Source organism: Semicossyphus pulcher, unplaced genomic scaffold (genome assembly GCF_022749685.1).
Source record: "Semicossyphus pulcher isolate SPU_LCO1_2020_fin unplaced genomic scaffold, fSemPul1.0.p SCAF_16, whole genome shotgun sequence".
NCBI lineage: Eukaryota > Metazoa > Chordata > Actinopteri > Labriformes > Labridae > Semicossyphus > Semicossyphus pulcher.
The window spans coordinates 6,825,412-6,853,215 of NW_027211670.1; the positions used below are offsets into that span (position 1 = coordinate 6,825,412).

At 42.2% G+C, this 27,804-nt stretch overlaps 1 protein-coding gene across 1 annotated transcript in view; it reads left to right on the forward strand.

Annotated features, from left to right (window-relative positions):
- The window catches only part of LOC138593135 (rho GTPase-activating protein 23-like), an 85,574-nt gene that overhangs the window by 35,234 nt on the left and 22,536 nt on the right, over positions 1-27,804 (forward strand). The window contains exons 2-4 of the mRNA XM_069664000.1: positions 23,992-24,183; positions 26,271-26,301; positions 26,566-26,661. Of these exons, the coding sequence (XP_069520101.1) occupies positions 23,992-24,183; positions 26,271-26,301; positions 26,566-26,661 (319 nt within the window). The remainder of the gene's footprint in view (positions 1-23,991; positions 24,184-26,270; positions 26,302-26,565; positions 26,662-27,804) is intronic.

Genomic DNA, 27,804 nt, shown 5'->3' on the forward strand with positions numbered 1-27,804 from the left:
GAGGGAATTAGAAATGACGGCCTGTCTCTAACATAAGCCTGCTTCATATAAAAGCCTGGTACCCTCTGCAGCTGAGGTAAATAAAAGCCTTGCCCACTATTTGAGAATTTACGGTAATGTGTTAGTTACACTGAGCATGTAAAGCACCTTATTATGTAATGTTAGCATCTCCAACCCATTGTACTAAAGTTAGTTAATTAGTTCGCTAATAGCAGGTAGTACCCAGCTATTGAGCCGAAAGTAACCAGCATTCTCACTGCTATGTTTGTCTAGCCCGGGTAAAGTTGACTGAGTCAGGAAATGGATGTCATTAACGGGCGACTCTCTTCATGTGTGATCGTTATTACAGTTAAGTTCTTCTGACTGCAGCCGCACGGCTCACATCCCAGGAGTAGGAAGTGTAGAAGCAGGAGACAAAGTGCACCGAGGTCTAGCGCTGCTCAGGAGGCATCAGGTGCAGTCAATTACTGCTGCTGTCAACTCTTAGGCCTGTGAGTCTATATGTGTGTGTGTGTGGATAAATATACACATATCCCCATTTTCCCTGCCAGTCCATAAAGCTCCAGCTGGATCTCTCTGGGGGGAGGTCTGGTCCCATCTGGGCTCCCAGCTGCTGCGCTTTGCTGTTGGGATCAGGTATCACAGTGCAGCCCTGGGGCCTCATTAACTGTCTCATGATGCAGATGCGTTAAAGCTGGGGCAGAAAACTTCCATAATCACCTTTCAGCATATTTAAACACGGCCTGAATTTGAGTGTGGGTATATAACAGCTCCCTCTCTTCCTCTCTCTAAACTTTGATCAGATTTTTTATGATTAATTGGGGTCGGTGTGCAATAAATAGTTGAATACCTGTCTGATAAAAGTCCTCCTTACCCAAATTGAGGGCATTAACAACCTTCATGGTGCGAAAACAAATTAGCATCAGTTATTTTGGGTCAAAACAAAATAAATATAAACTTAGAAATGTCTTATCGCAGGCTCCAGGGGGTTTGTTCTTAGCACCATCTTTCTAAGACCTTTCTGCTTCAGCTGCTCAGTGACTCAGCTACTGAGTGTATTGAGCTACGCTAGCTAAATACTAGCAGAGGCTAACGGTAGCTAACAGTAGCTTTTAGTCAGTAGTGTCTTCGAAATATCTCCATAGGAATGAGAGTAAGTGTGAGGGGTGTTGGAAAAAAATCGTTTCATGTCTGAAATTATGAATCAATTTGAAACTTCCCAAAAAATGTGTCGTCCTCAGTAAATTTTCACCAGCCGCCAGTTTGCGCACAAAAAACCTGCTGCATGCATCGTTTGCCGCGCACCCTTTCAGGCTTCTGTTGTACACAGTTCCAGCCAGGAGTGTGTCGGTCCTGGCTTCTCAGTCGCACTGCTAACGTTAGCTAGCTCTCAGCGCCGGTAATGTACGGGGGGGGGGGAGCCCTGACCAACACCCACAGAATAGCTCTTTGCTGCGATGCGTGGACCTCTCGAGCCACACAGTCATTCGTGACCTTCACCGCTCACTACATCACTGAAACCTGGCAGCTCGAGTCTCGTAAACAAACGCGAGTGATGCACAAAAGACACACGGCTGTGAACGTGAATCTGCAGTTGCCCACACACAAGCTGAAAAACTCAAAGAGCTGTTATCGTGTGATTGTTTTGAGAAGCATACAACTAGGAGTTTTACACAAAAATATTTTTGACATGGCAAGTTACTAATAAATACAGAGGTAGCTCGCCTAAGTCTACCAATTTTATTTAGGTTAAAGATGCAGTCTCGAAGATTTACATTTTAGTGCCCTTGAACGCCTCCCACTGGCAATAATCAGTAATTGTTAGGGCACCCTATGTCGAGGCTCTAACTCTTGATTTTCCTCGCTGACGGTCGCTTGTGATTTTTTCTGCGTCAGACACCCAGTCTGTAATACTGCAGATGCAAAGGCTTTCATCAGTGGGCCATAGTCTCAATCACCATTGTGTTACCTCATTCAGAGATAGATAGAGACTTAACAGACATTTAATTACATGAGAAAGTTTGGGATTGTTACTTTAAACTAGTTTTTATTTTATGCAACTGTTACAGTTGAAGTCAAGACAACAAGTACTAAACATCTTCAATCTTGAACACACTTTACCGTGCTTTAATGTCATATAATAATTTGCCACTGCGGTTTTCTTAGCAAACAGCAGACTGGAGAACATCCTGATGTAAGCACCTCTTTGTAACAAATAAGGCATTGATGGTGAATCGAGAATCAATTTGTGAGACATTGAAAGATTCACACCCTTAATAAGCGTGGTTGTGATTTTTATTCCAACACCCAGACATCAGGCTGAACAATAGATGTGACTTGACGATTTGTTTAGTACGGAAGCCCTAAGCGGACATGGATCTATACATTTTATTTACTCTCTTTTCCCGCGATAACGAGTCAGATAAATAAAATGTAAGGACATATGTCTCCTTAGGGGCTTCATCAGTTTTGGGACGGAGAGGCATCAAGTCAGTAAAAGCTGTTCTACACTTCCTAAATACAGGGGAGCTTGAAAGGTGAAATTTAGTTCCCAACCTTGCCAAATATGTGGACTGACATTAGAGACATTACTGAGGTGAAGCTGTCAAAATTATCAGAAAGTAACATTAAAGTTAAAGAATCTCTGATGCTAATTTGCAGGAGACGAGACGAGAGCCTCTTTCACACTCCGAGCTTGTCCAGACATTAACCAGAGGAGCTGATTGTGAGAGTGCAAATGCTCCTTTGAACTGGACATGAAACGGACTTCACCCTGCCAACCCCCCCCTGGTACAAAGTAGCTCTGGGGATGAGGGCAAAATAACCTCCTGTCATTCCTTTGTGTTAAAAAGGATCGGCTTCTGTTTAAAACAATTACAAACCTACATGCAGGGAAAAGCAGAGCTCCTGTTGAAGGCGTTTGCTTCTTGGATGAGCAACATGAAAGACAAGAGCTCCGTCTGCTGACCGCTGATTTCATCATTCCCACATGTTTCCGAGCAAAACACAGATCCTAAAATAGACTGAGAGCTTGTCAAACTTGCCAGGTCAATGGAAGACACAGCAGCTAATGCAGCTAACCAGATTCAAAACATGTGATGTGACGTGCTTCGGCGCTCATGTGCCTGCAGGAATTAAGTCATAACAAGATCAATTTGTTCCTCGTTGCGCTCGCATGCAGCACACTGGCAGAATGTGCATTTATATAAGTGTTTTGATGAATATTGATGCTTATTTTCATAAAGAATCTGAACAAATGGATCCCTTCTACTTAATCGCAGCGCTCAGTTGTGCAACAAAGCTGTCTAAGCATGGATGTCAAACATGGACAGAGATAGCATCTTCTGTGTCTGGTGTCAGATGATGATGTCCTGATCTTTCTCCTTGTCACTGACCTTTGACCTCTTCCCAGGAGATGCATCTTTGGTGTTCAGCTGATGTTCTTGTGTTTGTCCATTCTGTTGTCTCTGCTGTTGTAGACGTTAGAGCCCGACACATATTTCAGTCAGCTGATAAAATCGGCCATCGTTGACCTATCAGAGATTTATTGTATAAGCTAATATGTTTTCAGATATGCACTGATATGAAAACTTTTTTTGGTCCGTCTCAAGGTCGGATTCACAAAGCAAATTGCACCGATGATATTCAAGCACAAACATGCCCATAAGGTTTCACAGATCCTTGAAACACTCCATCCACATGTGGTTTTACAGAAGTGGTACAGAGTGGAGCGTCTTTCCTCACAAATTATCTTTGGTCAAATTCAAATGATTGCCGTTTAATGATTTAATATAATTTTTAGAAGAAGAAAACTCTCTACTTCGGTTAAACAGCGGTCAGTGACTTTGGCCTGAGACGTCCTGTAAACAGATATCATCCGTTCCCTCAGAACTGAACCGCTCTGAGCTCAGCTTGGTCCAGTCTGTCGGTCAGCACTGTGTCTTTACTGAGGACTAACACTGACCACAGACCAGCCCAGGCAGATACATAAGACCATTGTTCTTCATCACACAGTGGCTCTGTGTGTCTGAGGAGGCAGCGGACTAAACAGTTTGGGTGTTTGTGTTTCAAAGAACGCAGCAGCACTAAGAGAGAGGAAGGAAACAGAGACACTGACAGACACGTCGATAACAAGGCTTCAGTAGCATTATTGTTCTGTACCTAAAACTACCTTCAGCTTCATTTTTTAAACAGCAGCTCGTCCATATGATAATCCCCGTCATGTGAAGCGGCTCCAGACCGTCTCCACACATGTGGACGAAGTGTGCTCGTGTGCGGGGGTTGAGCCTCGCACAGCCCCAGACTGATTGGTCCTCCAATTATAATAATAATGACAATATAATATTAACTGTATTTGCAGACAAATACATTTTTGATCTCACAAAAGGTGGACCTGTCGTCATGATCAGTGTAAACTCAGAGCGTGACAGCCCTTATAACACTGCGCTGCAGTTCCCACCAGCTCTCTGCAGGCGGTATTATCTTCACTCTAACTGCGCGGTGCTGTTAGCGCTGGCGTTTGTGAATTAGGTGCTTTTTGCCACGAGGCTCATTTACATAGAAAGGGGCCAAATTTGCCCAAAATGTCTGCATCATGACTCATTTAAATACGCGCAAACAGCACCGGAGCATCGGAGTTTGCTCTGCAGCGCACTTTAGGATGCATTCAACCCTCTGCGTGTGCTTCCAGAATGAGGCGGAGTCTTATTGTGTCATTTGCACACGTTTAACGGACGCAAAAACTGCCCAATCCTTTAGTGAATTCCCCCTTTAGAGTTTTGCTAAAGCGTTAAGTAACTTATCCTCGGAAACATGACGGAGTATTAGGGTAACATTTAAGAAAAAAACTAATCTGAGATTATGAAAATAAGGTCGTAGTGTTAGGCTATGTTATTTTATAGGGGAATATCAAAAGATGTGTTCTGATGTGTTAAAAGATTCAATAGTTTGTATTTGTGAAACCTACTAAAGTGTTGTCATATAAAGCTGTGTATGCGTACGTGTTTTACGGTAACAAAGTCTGCAGCGAAACCGAGGAGACTAGGAGATCTCGCAAGTTCTCACGTGGTACATGCATGCTATGCTTCCATGCTACCGGGTGTGTTCAATAAATATAGCTCCGGCTAAATTTGTATTAAGCCTCCTGTGCAATCATGTACAAGTATAACTTCACAAGATGCTCCACGTTCCTCATTTTAGTGCAGGTGGCTGCCTGCTCCTCTGATATTCCCTTTTATAAAGATACAGGCCTGAAATTATGACTTTATTCTTGTGAAATTGTGATCTCAGGTTTTTTTCTTTAATGTGGCCCCACTACTCTTTGTCGAGTACAGACTTTGTCCTGCAGAGAGCTTTTAATAATAAAATCAACTTTAATTTGTAACATGCGCTCCTGGGTTAAGTATGAGACCCTAGTTTTACATTAAATCTAACCTTTCCTCTAGTGCAACCATCAGCACGTGTATATTTTCTTTAGCCTGAAAAATATCATAGTTGCATAAAAAATTTCAGTTACAGCTTTGGTGCGTTTTCTGTTTTAATTGAACATGCCCCTGTGTGAATTAGAAAACAATCAAACCTCATGAGTCACTGAAAACCTGGTTTCTCAGTCCCTGAAGGAGACGATATTCTCTCTCTCTGTGCATGAGGGTTTAGCTGGCGGTCATTCAGAGCAGCCTCGTCAAAGAAACACATAAAAACGAATTTGTTATTTTTAGCTCAGAAAATGTTTCACAGTTGACTAAAAATAGGTCAATTATTTTCTCTGCCTTCAAGAGAGATAAAACAAGAGCATGTGTCCTCATTTTTTACTCATTCATGTCTCCAATCTGACCTCATTCTACCCGTGTTAGCACATTATCTTACAAATCTACAATATTAAACCCATGGACGGTCCATCACTGCAGCTGCTGTATGTATTACTGCATGTGTGGTCACATGAATATTATACAGTATTATAGTCGTAGTTGTAGTACAATTGAATTAGTTTTGTTTGCTTGCTGACAGGAATGTCTCTGGATGAAAAGATTAATAATTTAGAATGAAGATGTAAAGCTATGAGACCTCCACAACAACACGGCAGCATTAACTTGTTCATAGTGATGTTTATTATTTAGTCTCATGGCTTCTGACTGAGAGAAAAATAACACACACCAAAGTTAAGTTATAAACTACACAAAAAAAAACAAGTTAAAAAGTGTTCAATATTATGTCTTCAGATGGGTTGTCTGACTCTGGCTCTCCGACTTCTCTTTTCATTTCAGACGAGGAAGGTATTTTTGTAATGCAGTGCTGCCCCCTTGTGGTTGTGTGGGGCAGTCAGTGAATTCATCTCATTCACTGCTCCTCTCTTCTTTTCTTCATCCTCCTCATCACAGTTTATTTTCTGATTGAAAGACTGGCGCTAAACGAGTGTCACTAGTGCACAAAAAGAAACACTGCTTGGAAATAACACTCGAGGCATGTCATGAAAAATGACTTTAAACTCCTCCTCTAAGAAAGACTGAATTTCCAAAGAATTAAATTGGCTAACCGACAATATTTTACGTTTTAAAGATAATTTTTTTTGGGCTTTTCCCTTTATTGATAGGCCAGCTGAAGAGAGACAGGAAGTGTGGGGAGGAGAGAGTGGGGCATGATATGCACCAGATGATCAGCAGACCGGGAGATGAGCCTGTGATCAGTGCTTTGAGGACTGTGGCCTCTGTATTTGGGGCGTCTGCTCTACCACCTGAGCTAAACCAGCACCCCAATATTTAACATTTTAGACAATGTTATTATCATCTGGGAGAATATATTGTATCTACACAATGTCTGTCAAAATTGCAATATAGGAATATCAATCGACAGGAGCTGCAATGTTTCGATTAAGCTAGAATATTTGACAACTTAAATGAAGCATTGTAGTGCCACAGAAATGCCCCTGCCTGCACATCAGACTAAAATGTAAGAGAACATGCTTGTTTGGTGCAGACCCCTGGGGCCGCGGCCCATTAGTGCTTTTTGGTGAGGAAGGTTCCTAACGGAGTGAAACGACCCGGAAGTGTTTAAGTGTCAGCCATGATAAGAGCAGTTTGAATTCTGTAAACGATAAGGAAAGGAGCTTCATCGCTTCCTTTATTATCTCCTTAAGCATAGGAAACACCGGACCATCCTTAACCAAAGGAGAGGAGAAAATAATCACCCATAATTCCTTGCGGCAACAACATTTAAAGTGACGCACGCATCAACATGACAGAAGATAATTGATAGTAGATTTGAATGATGGGTAGATTGTAGGGATGCACAATATTGGATTTTTTGCCGATATCCAATATGCCGATATTTTCCAACCCTTTTTGCTTGATATATTAGGCACATGTTTTTTTCCACCTAATTGCAGAGAACATCAAGTCTCCCCTGTAGTGGAATTGATATCATGCCTACTCTTATTGTAGCGGCTCACTGTCAGATGCAGAAATAACATAATACAGTGCTTTTTAAAATGTACACATTCACTAGGCAATATATGAAAAGTACTTAAACTTAGGTTATGTACAAAATGCAAAATATATATTTTTTTGCACATTTTCTTTCAAATAAAACTGAGATATTCATACAATTTAGGCTGGCTTGTATGATGCTTTCCCTGAGACAATCCTGACAACAGCCACAAGTAGGGCAAATTTACCTGTTGCACAGAACAAATACATAAAATGAAATCAACCTCGCTGTCCGTTTCGGAAACTTTGGAAAACTGCCGTACTGCAGACATCTCGCACCCTTCTTCACGAGTTAATGTCGTAGCATTATGTCCAGCTTTAGGGAATCATCGAGGATTCAGGCAGAATTAAAGCGTTGTTTTATCGGTGGAAAAAATCGGCAGAAAATATTAGCAAAATATTAGCCATTATCTGCAGATACGGATAACGTGCCGAAAATATCCTTAGTAGTAGTCTCTTTTTATACAGCAGAATCACGTGACATGAGGATGTGATCTAAAAGGATTAACATGTCATTTTTCATTTCACCTTGACTTTAATATAATTAAAACGGGTGTGTTATAAAAAAATTCACCCCCCGTACAGTTATCTTAAACAATATTTCATTATTAGCTATTTATAACGAAACCGTTTTTTGTACCAGGTTGTAAACATGTTTATTTCTGCTGTAAAAATGGGCATTTTCCCATCTGCTGTAATGTTATGTCTTGTTTTCTGGAGCCTCAAGTGGACATTCAAGGAACTGCAGTTTTTTGCACTTCCACATTGGCTTCATTTTTCAACCAGGAGGTTGCCGCTTGCAGGCTTCGGAGGGCTGGCCAATCAGAAGGAAGTGGACTTGTAGGGCCGGGGTTTCTTAAAGGGACAGAGCTGGCTGAGTCGTTTCAGGCAGAGGCTGTACGAGGGCCTGCACAGAGCACCAGTGTGAGAAAAATGAGTTATTTTAACTGTGAATTATGCTAAGCTACCCCACAGGTATCACAGAGTGAAATATGAGGCTTGAAAATAGTAAAATATCCCACTTTTAAATAATATAGCAATGTTTTGGTTTTTTTTGTGTCTAGTCTGAACCCCTAATAGACCCCATTACAGTAAATGGAAATGTCTTTACTCATATTTATTTAGCTCAGAACGTCAAAGTGTTCATCATTTTATGTTTATTATTAATTTTACACTTTATCCATCACTTTTTATTCTCTATCCTACCTGAAAAATAATCTATTATAATTTGTGATAATTATGGAAAATGTGTCTTTGGATTCAAACTGCTGCAGTGTTTAATATACATGTCAAACATAATACACCTACATGAATCAAACATAAATCGTGCATACATACAGTGATGCATAAATGTGCTTCAATTCACAAATGCTGAGTAGTTCTGAAGACATTAATGTCTTAATTTAACAACAAAGACTAAGTTAAAAAAAATAGACAGTTTGAGGACGTATTAAAAGTCCCTGGAAGAAATGCTGGTAAATCTATCCTTGGGTTTGAATATTACCCTCATCATAGAAAAGGGTCTTAAACATTTTGAACATAATGTTTACTAGGATCTGGTACGCTCCATTAACTTTGACTTCTAAATCACATCAATTGTAGTTTCATTGTAGTATTTATTGGAGGACTTTACCAGTGGTTAGAGTGTGTGTGTGTGTGTGTGTGTGTGTGTGTGTGCGTTTGCAGCACTTGCGTGTGTGCTCGGCTCACTGATCTGTCCCACGTGTGGTTTTGTTATGAGGCTGCAGAGTCTCTATTCAGCGTGTGTGAGTGAGTTTAGTGCTGTCATCACCTCTTTATCCCTCCATTCAGCCTGTCTCTCTCTGTCTCTCTCTCAAACTGTTGTCACTTTAAATTCATGTGAGCGTCCTTAAGAGAACATTACTAAATGTGACAATTTTATACACAAATAAATTACAAGTATTTGGTATTTAGTCACTCTTTAGGGCAGAATAAACAACCCAGACTGTCACGGCATGTTTGAAGCCGCATTGATTCTTGTATTTAAATGTCAGATGTGAGATGTGCAACTTCTTCTTCACCCCCTAGTGGCCAAACATTTAATAACACAGCATTAAATGCTACATTTTGCTGTGTTCACACTTGGCTCTAGTTTATCTGACATGATTTGTGTTCCCTCTCCATCCTGCAGGGCTTCTCTCTCTCTCTCTCTCTCTCTAATGTTACGTGCTGTCTGGTTGAGTCGTTCCTCTCTCTCTCTGTCTGTGTTTCCTCCTCTCAGACTGAGATTCTTTCTGACAGCTCTTTATTTACCTCACTCTCTGCTTAGTTGTTCTCACTCGTTCTCGTGCCCTCTCCGTCACTCCTCGTTCTCCCTAAACTTTAGCACTCACTTGACCTCAGCTGCAGAACAAGTTTAAAACTAACTTCACTGACATGTGATGGCTGAGTTTTATGTTTTGAAAAGGATGTGTACGATCATTAGAAACAAGTTTATCTTTGTGAGCGGGGGGGGCTCTGACGATAACTCTGCTCCTGGCAGAAACTTTGGGAGCGATAAATACTGAAGAAATCATAACCCAGATACTGAGCAAACATCCGTGGCTGCAGCTCAGCTCGCAGCCCCTCATGACATATTGTCCACCAAAGACCATTTAAAAAACACACATTTTCAGCATGAAACTGTTTTATTCAGTGTCTTACTACTTTATATCAGCTTGCTCTTTTGTTTTAGAGAGGGGGAGACTAATCAGATAATTTGGCTCCTGATGAAGAACTGAGCTCAGTTTGTTTGTCGCAGCTCGGCCTGCAGGCCCTCCTGTCATACACGTGTCGAAGAGCTTCAGAGACTGAATGAGTTTAAAATGCAGAAAGGCCTTATCCAGTGTTTTAACTAAAGATATTGTCACTGGAAAAAAGTGTGTGATAGACATTTTTTTCCCCTAAAGATTATATCTGCCAAGTGAATAGAGTCTGACTAACTGAGCCTCAGGACATGGGGCGTGCGCCTTGACTGCCGAGCTCAACCGGTGCCCAGTGATAGACAAATTTAGCACAAGTTAATAAACTGTAATCTAAACTTTAACGAATAAACCGTCTATACCTAATTTGGAATAAGGTATAGGTGAGGCTGACAGATAGAGATATGGCAAACAATTCCTTTAAAGCTGTAATCTCGAAGATCTCGTTCTCTTTAGCGGCACCTGTGGCGATAAGCGGTAATTGCGGGAACTCACTTCCCAGATATCCAGACAGTGTTGCATGCCTGACGTCCACAGTTGGCTCCGGTTGTAACTCTTGATTTTCCTTTTTAGACTGTTTGCTTCATCTGAGGGTCCAAATTTGTTTCTTCTTCTTTGGATTTTCACTTATTGTTGAAGTTGTATCTGTAGTCATCCATCTTTTCTTTGTTTGTTCAGCCATAGTAGATTATTGTTTACTCGCAACACTTGCAGAGACCAGAAAAGCAGCTGCTTAGCTCCGCCTACCCTCTCTGGCAGACCAACCACTGCTGGGTGATGGAAAACACTTTCAAAAAGGCTTTCATCAGTGGGCCATATCACAATCACCATTGTGTTACCTCATTTGGAGATAGATAGTGACTCAACAGACATTAATTTACATGAAAATCTTCGAGATTATACCTTTAAAGATGACAGGAAGTCAAACTACCTTCTGGATGTTGACTATTAAACACTAAAGGGTAAATCCATAATAATAAATCCAACACTCCGTGTCTTGTCATCATTTTACATGTTTCTGTGCTGAAAACTGTTAGCCGTCCACTTAGCCACCTCTTGATGCCTTGTGTTAAGTCTAATGACCAATCAGAAGCTGTGTTCCTAACTTTCCACCAACCGGAGGCTCCGTCACTGACGTGTGTGTCAGCGCTGATCTCATAGATTGTTTAGTGAGATAGTTAACCCCTTGTCCCTTTATAATGCTTTTATACTAACAGTGCCTGAAAGAACGAGTAGAACAGCGGTACTGTAATAAATAACATGTAGATTCTCCCTTGTGCGTATTGATAGCGTTATAATGTGCACATGCATCGCAACTTATTAAATAAGCTGCTGCAAAATGAGGCTTTTTAGGCTGCAACAATCACAGAATAACCCCGAGAAATCCTGGAGGGACTGACTGAAGCCACCTCGCACTTCTCCAGTTTATTCCGCCACAAACATTTAATCCACTCATGTTATTAGTTATGTTTGTGCTTTGTTAGTAGCTGCTTTGTGTAACTGAACAGAGAGTCAGACAGTCAGAGAGAAGCATCCCTCCTCACGGCCATCATGTGGTCGGTCGCCCTGAGCTCCTGTGCATCCTAACTGTGCCGACGCATAAAGAATCAGGGCAGAACAGATGCATGCTCTCCTCTGACTCACTCATCACTAAAAGTTATTTTTGTTCTGGCCTTACTCCTCCGTGATTATGAGTCCTCGCAGTCAGAAAAACAGTGTCAGAAGTGTACAGATTGGTCACAATGGAGAAGCAGACACAATAATACCAGGATAACAATACACAGGAGAGGTTAAAAATGTAAAGGAAAGAAAGGAGTGGAAAATAAAGAATTAAAGAGCAGAAATAAAAGAAGAGGAAAGAAAGGCCGGAGGAGGACAGAGAGGAGAGATGCAGAGGCTGCTGGATGATGTTTGCACGGACGTCAGCCTCTTTTAGCATCTCCGCATCCCACTTCTCCCTCTTTAGCTTCATTCTTCTTTTCTCTCGCTGTCTTTCTGTCGTTTCAGCTGCTCTCAGGTGTCATGAAAAGAGTGCTGAGGGGATGACAGCACAGCTCGAGCTGCTGTGGAGGGCTGGAGGAGGATGGACACGTGCACACACACACACACAGTCTGGCGTTCACATTCACAAAGCACAGAACATTTATGCTGGTCGACAGCGTGGTAGTAATATTTTATTCTCTCTCAGACAATTAATTGCAATTACATAAGAACCAGTAAACGCCTTGACACGTCACAGTTTCGGTCAAGTAGGACTGCCACTACACAATGGATTAAAGGGACAGCGTAACATTTTGATCCATATGCTCTTTTTCAATCTCATGTCCGTGTGTTAACTACCGAGCTTGTTTCAGCATGCATTGAGCTTAAGTAGTAAAGCTAGGAATCACTATATTGGGTTCAGCATCACTTGATGCCGGTACAGTTCTGAATCTTGTCACGCTGTTCTGCCAAGTCTGTCAAAAGCCCTTTTTCCATTGTGGTTCGCCACAGCGGCGTAACGAAGCTCCGCTGTCATGCAGCCATTTTACATTAAACCAAGCAAGCAAAACGTGCACGAGGTGTAAACAAACAGCGCGTGCTTCACAAACACACACACGCTGCTGTCCCGCCCCGCCGGCTCCACTGTTAAAGGCGTATTCACACCTGAAGTCTGTTCGTTTGATCCAAATCAAAGACCAAATTGTTACAATGTTTGCAAGTTTGGTTTGTGTTCAAACGGCAGCTTTTACCAGCGGACCAAAAGTTTTGCTGCGTGAGGAAACTGCTCTCTGATTGGTCCGAATTTCCACATGGAAAAACTCCTCAATCACACTCAACATGATCGACGACTTTAATGTTTTGTTGCCGGAGTTGTTTTACTTTTAACTGTTCCAGAGTTTGATCATTTCCACTCTCCTTTAGTTTTTCACTGATCACTTTGAACACCTCCGTGTTCTTGTGTGTTTCTACAGCATTTGTGAAACTGTTTGGTCAGCCTTATTTCTATAAGAGTCCTCACCTCGTCGCTCCCCCACATCTGTCCTTTGCTCATCTTGCTGCCTGGCTGCGTGTCTGTCAACACCCGTCAATAACCCACAATGCTTAGTGTTTTGGTTTGCTTTCTGTATTAGGTCCTACTTTAAGTCAGTTTATGTTCTCACTGAATCGAACCGGACCTTGGTTTGTTTGGAAAATGGACCGAGTCCTGTCTTTTCTGGCAGATCATGGTGCGGTGGTTTGATCCACACCAGAGTTTGTGTTCTCACCTGTCCACATGAACCGGACTTTCCAAGTAAAGTCTGGAAGTCCGGACCAAAGCTGTTAGGTGTGAAAGCACCCTTTCACTGACGCCATTTGACCTCTGTCAAGCCTGTGTTACACCCTCTGATGCCGGCTCAGAGATGGAGCGACCTCACCCCACCATTCAGCCTCACCACTGTTGACTGTGTGCATTTGAGCTGCTGTGTTATGGGCCTATCATATGGTGCAGTAATGATCTGGGTACAGAAGGAGCAAATACAAGTAACGTTTGACTACATGGTACTGATTTCAATCAATACCTTAAAAGTATCAAGTACCGATACCCAGCCCTGTTTCCTGTAGAGACTCGTCGTTTACTGTATGCTGAGCACTAAAGTGGATCTCTACCCACTTTCCATCATCACTGACAGGACAAATATCGCAAGACTCATTTTCCCATTTATCAAATGTGGTGTATTCTGAGATTGTAAAAAAAATACTGAGGGCCCTCAGATCAGGCTCTGAACAAAGTTAAAAAATATGCTCACAGACACCTTAAAAGCTAACATGTTTAACTTGTCTGTTTGATCCATTAGTTAGGGCATAGGTGTCTGTGACATGCCAAACATACGCGGAGTCAGAACCGTCGAATGGGCTGTGTGAAGTGCGCAACCGCACTAAAGACACTTTAAAAGTCACCCAATTCAGCTGGAAAAAGCGCGGACCTGGCAACCCTGACTTCGCATCCCATGAAACTTTGATCATGAAGCCTGATGCCGCTCTAAAGCTCTGTGTTTATCAGTGGAATATATGGACTACAGCATATGGGCATATGACAGCCTGTGGAGACGAAGTTTATACTTTAACTGTGCGCAGAAATACGGACAGATCGCAACGTCATTGATTCAGGTATGAGCACATCAATTAATCTTAATACAACAAATAACGATTAAATAAGTCCCTGAATTAGTCGTACTCCAGAAAACAGCACTGGCCTGACCTCTTGTTTTTACCAACCTCTTGTTTTTGTTTATGAAAGGCTGCTTTGTTGGTGTAAAAAAACATCCTCTGGCTTCATTACTTGCTTAAGGCTTTTAAACATGAACGCACACTGACCCCTGTGTGGTCGTCGTGTTGAAAAATTATGATATAACGATGATATTAAGAAAAGCCTCACGTTTCAGAAGCCGGACCCTGAAAGTGATCGGTATTTATGCATGAACATTTATTGTTGGGTTTTTCACCTCAATCTACAAATCAGTGAGTCAAATACGAGCTTAAACACACTTTGTTGGTAGTGTATCCTGGATGCTAACGGCAGCATCATCCTCCAGTGTGTGAGTCTTAAAGGAGGAGACAGGGAGACCCAGCTCACAGATAGATAGAGAGAGAGATAGAGAGAGAGAGAGTAGCATTGCTTTCTGCTCTACCATTAGGCTGGACTGTGCAGCAAAGGGATGAGAGGAATGTGACTGAGAGAGAGAAAGAGAAAGAGGGTGCAGGGATGTCAGCAAATAGACCCAGGGGAAAGAGAGAGAGAATGAATAGAGAGAGAGAGAGGGCAGGGTTGAGCGGAGGGAGGACTATACTTAGACAGCAATAACGATAGTCAGCCACAGCCAATGCTGCACTGTAGTGCCTGCATGGAGGGGGACACACTGGATCTCTGAGCAGCGGCATGGGGTTGAATCCAATTCTAAAATCTGGTCTGGAAACAAACCGCCTCCTTCGTCCAACTGGTGCAGGAACTGAATTCAACTCGACTCGGACTGAATCACTTTTGAGCCGACATTTAAGCCAAGCAGAAACTACCTACTACTTCAGACATGAGTGAATGGCTCGTCTGACATGGAGACACTTCTACTCTGAAAGGTCCGAAGACGGCTGCAAGCTAAAGCTACATATATAATTACCCTGGGAGCGATGCTGCAGACACAAGGATGCTACTAAAGTCTAATATTACCTTATTTACAACTGTGAACTGGACTGAATGAAAGGTGAAAGGAGGCAAGAAGTTGAGATTTGCTTTTTCTCTTGATCCTAGAAAATGTTGACGAAAGATGAGGACTAGCTCGAGGAAACATGGTAGAAAACTGGACAAAATATGATGAATTAAGTCCATTTGAATTCGACTTTTTGACTGGCTCGCCATGGCTTGACGATGTATCTCTGTGACCCATGAATCACAGTCTAATGAGTTGCCTAAAGGAAGATACACATGAATGATGAAGCTAAATCCAAGGAGGATCCAAGGATTACAAATTTGCGCATCAAAGACTTCGGGATCTACATCCACAGTTTTGATTGCAACTTTTGAGTTGTGTGTTTTCCATTGATTCACCCTCGGTTGTCACTGTTGGCTGTGATGCATCCAGCAGAGATCGTGCAGAGGTGACCGGATATCTCAGTCGTGGGGTCAGCAGCCTTGTGACCCCCCTGGTATTTGTAAGTGTGCGTTCGCAGCACAGACGGTTCATGTGCGTACGGATGTGGAGGTGCTATGCTGAGGGTGTCGGGTGTTGCTCCAGCTCCGTCGGGCCACGAGTGGCGGTTTCAGTGTTCTGTCGGGGTGGACTGTAGCGACGCCGAACCTCGCTGTATCTGGCTTGCGGTTTTAAGGGGGGTCTCACCTCGTGCCTCACCCAGGCCTACCCCTATCGCTTCACCGAGGAGACGGGGCTCCCGGAGGATCATACAGCGCCATCGCCTGTCCTGGGTAAGAGGGGAGGCTTTCTTTCTGGGCATGAAACTACCAACACTGGAATGATTATTTTTGGTATAATCAAAGGAAAACATCTTGTGGCAAGGGCAATACTTTGCAAAAGGGTTAGTGTTGATCTTGTCCGCGTTGAAGAGAAGCACACTGACATTAACACCAGGCTAATGGAATTCCTTAAAAAGTTAGAGGTCTTTTCAGAAGAGCAACCACCTCTGTACAAGTGCTTCCAAAAGCATCATCAAATAAGTAGATAATAAAATGTGTAGCATCCATATCAGCTTAGAGGGAAGCTCATCCTCATACTCTAGGTTAATACCACAGTAGAGTATTAATTAAGAGATTTATGTGAATCCCTTTTAAGATGCATCAAGTCCAAGATTCAAATAGCCCTTATTCAATCCTAGAGTTGTATAATTTACTAATAGCTAAATCCAGAGATATTTAGAGGTATCAAACATATGGCAATGTGTGGTCAAAACTTGAGCAGCTTTTATACAAATTCACGGGGTCTGTATCCAGTTGTACATATAGATCAATTTTTGTGACATGTGACGTCATGAATGGTCGTATACAGTGTTGGGTACAGTTACTTTTAAAAGTAACTTGTTAAGTTACTAAGTTACCTTAGTAACACTTTTGCGTTACCAAAAGTTAAACCCCCTTTGCGACTTGTTACACATGTGTGTTCTATTATCAGGACAGCGTGTAGCCGCCTGTACCCCTACCTTTGAATGTATTAACTCTACTGTCATTGCACAGCCTCGTTTACGGCCCATAATCTGTAACTCTGCAGCCTAATAACAGGAATGACAGACGCAGTATAACCTTTACAGCTCTTTATTATGCCAACAGTCTGACGCTGAACTGGGCAGAGGCATAGAGTGTACAGCTGTTTCCATGACAACAATACAACACAGGCTCTTAGTCCCACCAGTGTTGTGGAGCTGTGTTTAGCTGCAGATGCTTCTTCACATTTGAAGTCGAACTCTTCACAGCTGACGAGCACTTATCCTCCAGACACAGCTTACATTTCACCGTCTCGTCCCTTTCACCCAAACATTCTAAATAATGTGAATATTCAAATTAGTACACTGTCCTCTGCCAGCTCGCTAGCGAGCTACACGTGCATTGACACAGCTGTGTTTACCTTCTGCTGGTATGCAGCTACCTGCCAAGAAGGAGGAGAGAAACAGAAACAGAGCTTCAGAGTTTTTCTGTTTTTGTGGCGACAAACGGTTCTTGCCACTGTTGCCAAATGTTGCTAAGTTCTGCTCATGGTGATTCATGTTGGGTCTCTCTCTCTAAATAATATAACAAAGAGTACGGTCTGCACCTGCTCTTTTTGTCATCAGCGCAGAGATCGAAAAATAGCCGATGGCATGCCACTAGGGGGCAAGTGGCGATCGTTAGACTGGCATGGACTGGTTACATCTCCAAGGACATGGCTATGAAATTACTCTTCTGTCATCACAGAGGTAGTAATCAACCACACTTTCAATACACATGAAAGACGGATGTGAGAAACGTTTACATTCCTTTATTTACATGTTGCACTTACGTTGTCAATAAAGACAAAAATACATTAAATACCAGAAAGCAAGACCACTGTACATTTTCATATGCACCTCCACTTTCGAGCTCTACCTGCCTTTGGAAGATGAGTGGCATATCGCTGAGGGGATCGGCATGCCAGTCTAACGATGGGCACATGCCACTGGCCCCCTAATGGCATGGCAATGGCAACGGCACATGCGGCTGAACTACCGGCACACGCAGTGGCACATGCATACCATCGGCCACTTTTCGATCTCACTCCTTTTTGTAGTGTCCTCAGATAACTGGTGATGATTTGTGCTATTTAAATACAAATTGATTGATTGTTTTGTGGATGTATCCCTAAAATCTAGTCTAGATTTGAATCCCTTTCCATAACTTTACATACAAATAAACAGTGTGGAATAAAGCGTCCTCATTTAAGGATAATGATTAAAATCAGCAGTTTTATTCTGGTGAGACACAGTCCAGTATTGGGACTATTTTCCTTTAACTCTCCTGTGGATCATCTCTGTGCTAACCGCAGCTCTAAAAACAGACATGGCTGTCATGACTGAAGGATCCTCATCGCCTGCCTGATGTGATGACTGTGGACAGGTGTATTTCCTCTGGGATGCTACTTCCGCCATCTTTCTTTAACCTTTCCTGTCAGTGCAAAAGCGGGATACAATTATTGATCAACCTTGGTGTTTAACCGCTGTGTTGTCACCCTGGGAGTCAAAGTTGGTGTCAACTTTAGGGGTGACTTTAGCCTACAAACAGTGCCTATTACCCCCGCCTGTCATCATCTGCAGTTGGAGGAAGATGCACCACGTGGTGTTTGATTCATTCAAGTGTGTGTGTGTGTGTTTTGCCTTATCTCGTTGTTATGTAACATGGCACTGAGGGGGGCCTTTGAGAAGCAGAGGGGGTGAGAGATGAGGCTGATGCCCTCACGACACACAGATTCATGTAGCTTTATATAAAACCTTATGTATGCACATGTGGGTGTGTGCGCTGTTGCTCTTATATCATCTGTTCAAGGAGCATCAGGATCGAACCTTTTCACACTTGTTTGTATGTTTGCATGCTGGATTGACTGTTTCTGTAATCCTGTGTCTAGTATCCACTGTGTGTGACTGTGTGTGTAAATACACAAAGTCTCTGTCAGTTTGTGTTACGTGATGTGTGCATGCAGGGTGGATTTATGTCTTTTTGCATTGTGTCACTCTTTCTCTCGGTTCAGCTCACTCTGCTGCGGTCTAAATGTCAGACGAGCTAAATAAATTCAGTACACAAGAGGAAAAGTCTGCGATTCAGTCCTCAATACAAATCCGACAAATCAAATGACTGAGGCAGAAGACAGACTGAAGACTGAGTGAGTGTCCCATATTACTGATGAGCTATATTTGAGTCAGAACAAGAAGCCCTTGTTGTCCTGAAAGAGCTGCACAATCAGGACGAAGATCATAAAAGGACTGTCATCTTACGTAAGAGGGAGAAGCCAAAAACATATTATACATACTTTGTTTTAAGTTCCTTTTATGAATAAATTCGAGGAATAAAAAATTCAGCCAAAAGCAAACATTGTTACTTTAGTTTAATTTAAAATTGTAATCTTGAAGATCTCAGTTTCGTTCTCTTTGGCGGAAGCTATGGTGATGAACGGTAACTGCGAGAATTTCCAAGATATCCAGACAGTGCTGCAGACAGTGTCCACAGTCGTTTTTCTTTTCAGACTGTTTGCCTTCATCTGAGCGTCGAGTTTGTTTCTTTTTCTTTGGATTTTCACTTATTGTTGAAGTTGTATCTGTAGTCATCCATCTTTTCTTTGTTTGTTCAGCCATAGTAGATTACTGTTTACTCGCAACACTTGCAGAGACCGCCTACCCTCTCTGGCAGACCAACCACTGCTGGCTGATGGAAAACGCGTCACTAACTGGGCGCCGCTTGTGATTTTCTTCCGCGAAAGTCGCCACAGACACCCAGTCTGTAATACTGCACATGTAAAGGCTTTCATCAGCGGGCCATGGGCTCAGTCACCATTGTGTTACCTCATTCGGCGACAGATAGAGACTTAACAGACATTTATTTACATGAAAATCTTCAAAATTATCACTTTAATTCACAAAACCAACATTATTAGTGTTAAAAGACACCTGCTTTACCTGAACCCTGAACCTATAAAACCAGAAAGAGGGAAGGTTAAAACATCAATAGGATTTATATGTACTTATATTTTACTACATAATACATCTACTCAGTGCAAAAGCAGCCTCAGTAGCCTGAAGTAGATAATGTCTCAGTTAAATATGATTGACTTGAACTGAATAGCTTCTCATTAGGTAAATAAGGTCTCTTTCACTGTATCAACATTCCTCTAATTGTTTTCTTTGGCTACACCGACCACAGCAAAGTGGAGACAGTCCTGACTAATGAAGTTACACATGGTCGGTTGAGCGTTGGAGTTTCCAAATTGGCTGTTGGTCTTTAGAAATCAATAAGCGCACAGAGAGAATGAGAGTATGAAGAGGAGACAGACAAAGTTAGACTGAACATGGTAGCAGCCTGAATTGGCCCAAACATCAAATACAAGAAAATTCTACTGAATTGTAGGACAATTTTTTTTACTAATCTCTTGTGGATTACAAGACAGAAATTTCTGCAATCCATTGTCCTTGAATGGGTAACGCAGCATCCAGACCATTTACCTTGTGGCCTGGACGTGTTGGAGCCCTCAGGTGGGCTCAGTCTGCAGCAGAACAGCCTCTTGTGTTGGTCTGAAGCAGATATTCACGCTTATGGAAAGTTCAATAATTGTAGTTATTGTTTACGATACCTTCTTCTTGCCATTACTCTGCTACTCGGGAACAGAGCGCTGCAGGAGCCCCATTTGTCAACAGAGCTGTCAATCATGAGGTCACACCCCCTTTTTACAGCATCAAATAACTAATTAAAAGTAAACTTGTCAGAAACATGAACTCTTGGACATAAATCAGCATGATAAGAACTAACTATAATAACAGAAACCATGTTTGAGAAAAATGTATTTTGATTTTATAGTTTGACTCATGTCCATCTGTTAACATGGAGGAGGCGGGCTTTATGACCTATACTGCAGCCAGGCAGCAGGGGGTGATAGAGAGGGTTTGGCTTCACTTTTAGTCTAGATTCAGACCAATGGATCCCACTGTGGTCCCCTCTGCTCCTGAATTTGCAAATGTACTCTTTATTAGACCCTGGAGGAGACGAGCATTAGCTAGCTAGCATGCTAATTCCCACCTATATTGGAAACTGTGGAGCTGTAGAAAAGCTTTTGAGGTAGGACATGTATTTTACAAGCTGTTCCTTACTCTCCAGCATCAACAAAACACTTAATAACTAACGCAGTCTTCATCTTCATAGCTGCAAAACATTTTAATGAAACGCGCTCTGACATGTTGGCATTTCACCCTCTGAGTGGATGTGTGAGTAAAGTGAGAGAGCCGGGGAGAGAGAGGTTAGCACGTGCACCTTCTCACCTCTTTGTTTACACTCACTCATGTGTGAAATGTCACCTGCAGAGATGTCACATGATGAGGAATCTAACGCAACAAAGTGCCCGACTGTCTCACACACACACACACACACACACACACAGATATGATGACTCCATGCATGCTGAGGCTCTGCACAACACGACTCTCAACACACCCACAGCCACAAACACAGAAATGTCAGTGGGCAGGAGTCCTCCGAGGTTGTTTCTTTCTGCTTGTGAGGATAATATCTGTTATATAACGCAGTAAGAGGGGGACCTTAACAAAGTTTGAAAAGTGCGTCTGTGGTTTGATGATTTAATTCTTTCAGCACTTTAAACAGGTTTATATTCAGCTACAAACTGATAAGCCAAAAACACACAAAGCCTGTCTGTGCTTTGATAAGAGGATATTAATTGTTGCTACATATAATAGAAAAATCAATCTAAACTGATTGGCTCCCCTCTGTGGAAAGTGTGTCTCTTCCCTGCTCTCTCCTTGGACCTATTCTTAGAGGCGAAGCTTTCCCTACATCACGCCTCTCCACTTCCTGTCTCAAAGAAACAGACTTCCTGTTGTTTTCATAACAGGCTGAGTAGGCTGTTCAGTGTTTTCTGATGACAGTGATTGGTGTTAGTGTGTATCCTGGTAAATACTAGTTTTTATAGTCCATCCAATGTGATGTTTGCGTTCCTCAGGTTTAAGATCAGATCAGTTACACTGAAGTATTTGAAGCCTTAAAATCCATATTGTCCTTATAATGAAAAAAAACACTACTTGTAATAGGGCTGCATGATTTTGGCTAAAATGATAATCGTGATTATTAATATTAGGGACTGTTTTTTTATTGTACTTTAACATTTAAATAAACAGAGCAACACTTTCAGTTCCATCCTGTGCTGCATTAATCAGGTTCTTCACCTGAATTTGGTGCATCATGGGTAATTTCAGTTGGGGGACAGGGTGTCGCGCTGTACAGGGTCGCTGTTATGGATGTCTGACTTGACTCTGGACAAGGACAGGGAGTAGCTTCTTCCTCTTGGCCTTCATACACTCATCATGCCACTGTTTTTTCAGCTGCTTGAACAAGTGAGTTGTGTTGCTTTGTGACGCAGACGCAGGTTTCATGACCTCTTTGCATATTATTTTGTCTTGCTCTAAGTGAGAGTCTCAAAGATGTTCATGTAAATCAATGTCTGTTAAGTCACTATCTATCTCTGAATGAGGTAACACAATGGTGATTGAGCCTATGGCCCGCTGATGAAAGCTTTTGCATCTTCAGTATATAGTATTATTATGGACTGGCTGTCTGTGGCGACATTTGCAGAAAAAATCACAAGCGGGCGTTGAAGATACAACTTCAAGAATAAGTGAAAATCCAAAGAAATCGCCAAAGAGAACAAAACTGAGATCTTTGAGATTGCAACTTTAACATCACTCACCCTAAACCTGAAACACCTCCAAACAAGCGATGACGAGCCGTTTCGGGGTCCCAGCTCTTCGTCTTCTGTTCCACACATTTGATTGTTGTTTCTCCCGACCGTCTTTGTTGTTTACTCTGTCACTCTAAACTGTTGCTGCAAGGTGGGCGCTCATCACATGACATGCCAGCTCCCCCAAAAGTGAAGCCAAAGCCTCTCCATCGCCCGCTGGAGGAGTGGCTGTTAGTTTAGGAGGCGCTTGATTTGATATGCATACTGGCGGAGCATTTGAAACTTTTTCAATCAATTATTTAATTGTGGGAAGCAAAAATTGTGATCGGGATTATTATTCGATGCTAGAAACATTGCTTTGGCCCATGTGAGTTGTTACTGAAAGGCTTCATTAATACGACAGGAAGCTGAGATGTGTTTTCATTGTACCTGTGATGTTTACATTCTGATGATGCCATCTCATCTGAGTTCCCAAGTTTAACATAAAGCAGTGGTTAAAACAGCACTGCTTTATGTTAATCAAAAGACCCCAAGGCCTACAGTTTTGGTACAAATATGTTCGCAGGTACACCCCCAATGAGTAATAACCCGTATTTATAATGTTGAATGCCTCGATGACTCACTGTTTCCCCACTATTAGGACATTGCTGTAATTCAGGCGGAGCCCTGAATCAACTGTTTCATTCAAGCAGTGATTCACACATCGGCTGACCCTCTTCCTCCTTCTGTGTGATCCTGTAGAATTGTTGTATTTAACAACTATCATTTGCCTTAACGCCCAAGAAGATCAAGAATCAACATATTTATGTGGATAAATTTCAGGCAGGTTAAACATCGTGTTGTGTGTTTGTATCTGAAATGTCTCTCACTTCGTGTAGCCTGTCGAAATATCAGTGGATGTTTTTAGTTAAACTCTTTGTCTATTGTTCCACCAGATTTTCCAGATCTGTGTTTATGAGCCCTAATAATTTCCTGTTGTTCCATGGTTGTTATTTATAGGCGGCATATATTTTTAACTGTGCCATTGTTGGCTGGTAGTAAATGTGATTATAGGTGAGGTTGTTGGCTGAAATAGAGCTTCCTCTGCAGAGAGAGGAAGTCTCTGAGAAATTCCTGGCATAGGTGGAATAGCCCTGGTCGGATCTGGGCAGAGTCCTCTGTGAATGGACCTCAAACGCCCACATCCACCCACTCACACTTCCTTTAAATGTACTCAATTGTGGATGAACACTCAGTCACACGCACAAGCTCAATGGAAACTCCGGAAAATGAGGCTTACGACTGACTTTAACATTCACATGGTACGGTTTAAGCCATTTCTACCAAAAAAGAAAGCGTTTCTTTTTAAGCTCAACATTTTCTCCATCTTCTCTTTTTTTATAGGCTAAAGGGCGGAGAGATGGCATGGTGGTATCCAATGAAATCAGGCGCCGGCCGCTGTCGTCGGGCGAGGTGGAGGGCGTGTCGTGGCAGGGCCCTCGGACCATTTTCGTCCAGAAGAACTCGCAGGGATTCGGCTTCACCCTGCGTCACTTCATCGTCTACCCACCAGAGTCCTCGCTCCACAGCCTCAAGGTGAGCGGCCCTCTCTCTGGGCCCGACACAAACATGTTTATTTTATCAGACTATGACTCATTTCAGTTATTCGGTACAATTTGATGTTCAGGGCAACTGACTGCTCTTATAAAATCTGCATCCTCTCGACCACAAGAAGACGAAAAGTGAAGAAGATGATGAAATCCTATTTGTAGATCGTCTCTCTCATTTATCTGTTAAAGTATGATGAAATACTTTTCTTGTTATTGGCACTTTATAGATAAACATAGTTTTATTGTGTGGAGATCATGAAGGTGAAAAATTGTCAACAGTCAGATGAATTCTGAGAAACAAAGCGGAACGGAAGCCCTGAGCGGACATGCATCCATACATTTTATTTTCTCCGTTTTCTAGTAATTTCTGGTTGTTTTCTTGAGATCTCGACTTATTTATTTATTTTTTATTTACTTGTACCGCTGTAACATCAGATTATCATAACTCGTATCCCCAGAGCTGCAAAAGCACAAAACAAACATAGAAACCGGCTTAACTTACCTCATCAGTGTAGGCGATGGCAGCATGGTATGTCCTGGTCTGTAATATCACAGTGAGCAGCCTGTTGTTCGGTTTTCTACATGGACAGAAAATGATCCCGTTATCACACGAAAACAAGCTTTGTTATCTCGAGATAAAAAGGTTGAGATCTCCCGAAATAACTGAAATGAGTTGTTATCACGGGAAATCAGAGTACCGTAAAATCTGGAATATACGTCGCCCTGGAATATAAGGCGTCTGTTTTGGGGGTATTTCAGAAGGAAAAAGGTTTTCTATAGCTATTTATTGATAAAAACGTGTATACAAGTTATTTCAAAACTATTTCAATTTATTTTCATTATTATTATTTACACAAATCACAGCCTACCATCTGTTTTCGCCATGTCGAGTTTGAAATCCTGCTAGCTACCGGTGTTGTAGCTAGCGGTAGCTAGCGGTAGCTGGCAGCCTACGGTAACTTTGTTGTGAGTGTCGCGAAAAACAGCGAGGCAAACACAAAACAGCACTGCAGCATATTGTTAATACTAAACGTTAATAGGAAGACCCGGACACAGTTTAATGCAGAGATGTGACGTCACCACTTAGCAACCGACAACTTCAGCTAGGCTATAGCGCCATCGTCTGGGTAAAATATACTGGTTTATTGGTCGCACCGGTGTATAGGACGCAGCCCACTTTTTAGATGGGAAAAAAAATTATTAGAAGTGCGTCTTATACACCAAATTTTATGGTAAATAAAATGTATGGATGCATGTCCGCTTACGGCTTCCATATGAAAGTGGTTTTTGTGTAACTGTAATCGATCCAGTTTGATCCAGTTGTTTGTATCCCTGTTGGAGGCTTCGTTCTTGTTCACTGAAATCTTTGAAAAATAAGGATTCGCTTTGAAGAGAGCGATAATGGCGGTTTCTGGTTAAAAAATAGACCTTACTCTTTAACAGAACCATTTATCTCTGTAGGGATCCTCTCCATAATACTGTCATACCCTTGAATAGTAATAAGAATAATGATCTGAGCGTGTCTGCAGCAAAAACAAGAAAATCAGTGGACGTACTTTGTGCACATTTGGATTACATTGCAGCCATTACAGCCACTGCCGGCTGACACAATCTACTGGAGCAAGTCCAAAACTTTTTACACCAATTAGTCATTTAGACCCTGAAATACGTGAGGTTTAAAAATAAAATGTGCACATGTAGCGTAGTACTGTACAAAGTATGCTAATGTCATTCTGGCCCGGGGAGAGTTTAGTGTTTTGTAGCAGCAGACTGTGCAGAGCCCTTTGTGTGTCCGGGTCAGGAATGAGCCAACTCAGCGAAGCATCAAAGCCTCCAGATAGACCCAGCCAGCAGGCCTGCCACACAGACAGGCAGGCAGACAGACAGATAGTGAGACAGGCAGTCAAAAGTGACAGGAGAACAGTATGTCAGAGAATGAGGCAGTCAGACGCTCATTCAAATTGTAAATCGGCCAATCAGCCTAACAGCCCGGTCAGCTGGAGTCTGTGAGCTGAGCAGCGCCCCCCTGTGGTCATCATCTCCTCTTACACCTGCCCTCTGTTTCTCCCACAGGACGAAGAGAACGGAAATGCAACTGGAAAAGGTGAGTTTCAAACACTGCAGATGTTCAACGTCAAATGGTCAGGCATTTAGCTCTGATAATCAGTATCAGCGTCTCTACATGAGGATCTACTTTTTATATAGTCTTCTGTTTGATAATGTTTTTATAATGCACAACGGTCAGGTGGTGTGTGTAGGAGTGGACATTTTAGTGAAGAACTTGTCAGCTGTAGTGTGAATTAGTCAGCATAACACAAATAACCTGTGTGTGTGTGTGTGTGTGTGTGTGTGTGTGTGTGTGTTGAAGCAGGTTGTCAACAGTCTCGTTTGGAGCCGATGGACACCATCTTTGTTAAGAGTGTCAAAGACAGTGGACCTGCCCAAGAAGCTGGACTGCGTACAGGTAGAAGACACGCTCAGCCTCACACTCACACATTATTACATGAAGAGATTTTCTTTGGGTAGAGGGCAGCTCAGTCTGTAGGGACTTGACTTGGGAACTGGAGAGTGGCCGGTTTATTTCGAGTGTGTAGCATGTTTGTAAAAACAGAGTGAAAACATTGAATTTCCCTTCGGCATTAATAAAGCAGGTCTTCTTTTTCTTCTTCTTCATTTAAATTGTCATTGCAAACGCAAAAAAGAAGCAAATCAGCGTTTTAGGTTGGTTACTGTCGCTGTGCTTGTCAAGCTTTCGCACCAGATTGTAAAAATTATGGCGTTTTCACCTCTTACAGTGAGATATGTTCCGAGGGAAATAATTGCAAATGTCAGGAAAAATAGTTCTTAAATATCAGAGAGAAGTCGACAGAAAGGACTTCAATACACATTTGAAAGCTACATCCAGAATATAATTTGTCAGCGGAGTGTTGGGAATGAAGAGGTCATAAAAATCGAGGCAAAAGCTCAGCGGTCCCGATGCAAGCGTCAGGCACCCCACGTCTTGACAGTTCACGTCAAGGTCAATCATACATAGGAACAACAATGTTCTTGCACAGCAGGGTGAGTCAATATATTGTTTTATACCAAGCTAAGTTTAATTATGACTCCCTATAACCTTTCATTTTGTTTGTTTTATAATCCGACATCTCTCCTCTCGAGCTTTTGGCTTCGAAAATATGACACCCCCTCTAAACTTTGAGGATATCTGCTGTCAGACTTGCAGATTCCATATGCACAGCGTTTCGGCATTTGTCCTTGTTCTGAAAGCTTGACAGGCCTCCCGCGCCTAGTTACGGTTGCTAACGTAGGATTGGCCAGTGGCCATTCAAGGGAGGGGCTTAGCGAAGGGTCACTCAGGCTCCTCTGATTTTTCGGGGTATAAAATTATAGGTAAATCTATATTTGTGTTTAGTTAACATTCTCTTAAAAATGATTGAATTGAACATCAGTATACTAAAGGGAAAATGCAAATCTATACTTATTATAAAAGATATGAAGTCTCTCTCAAGGAGGCCAAACACGATGATAAAGTTTGTTGGCTCCGGCTTCATTGCTCTCCTCTCCCTCTTAAGACAAACCACTTCATGCAACACATGCAGTATTTCAC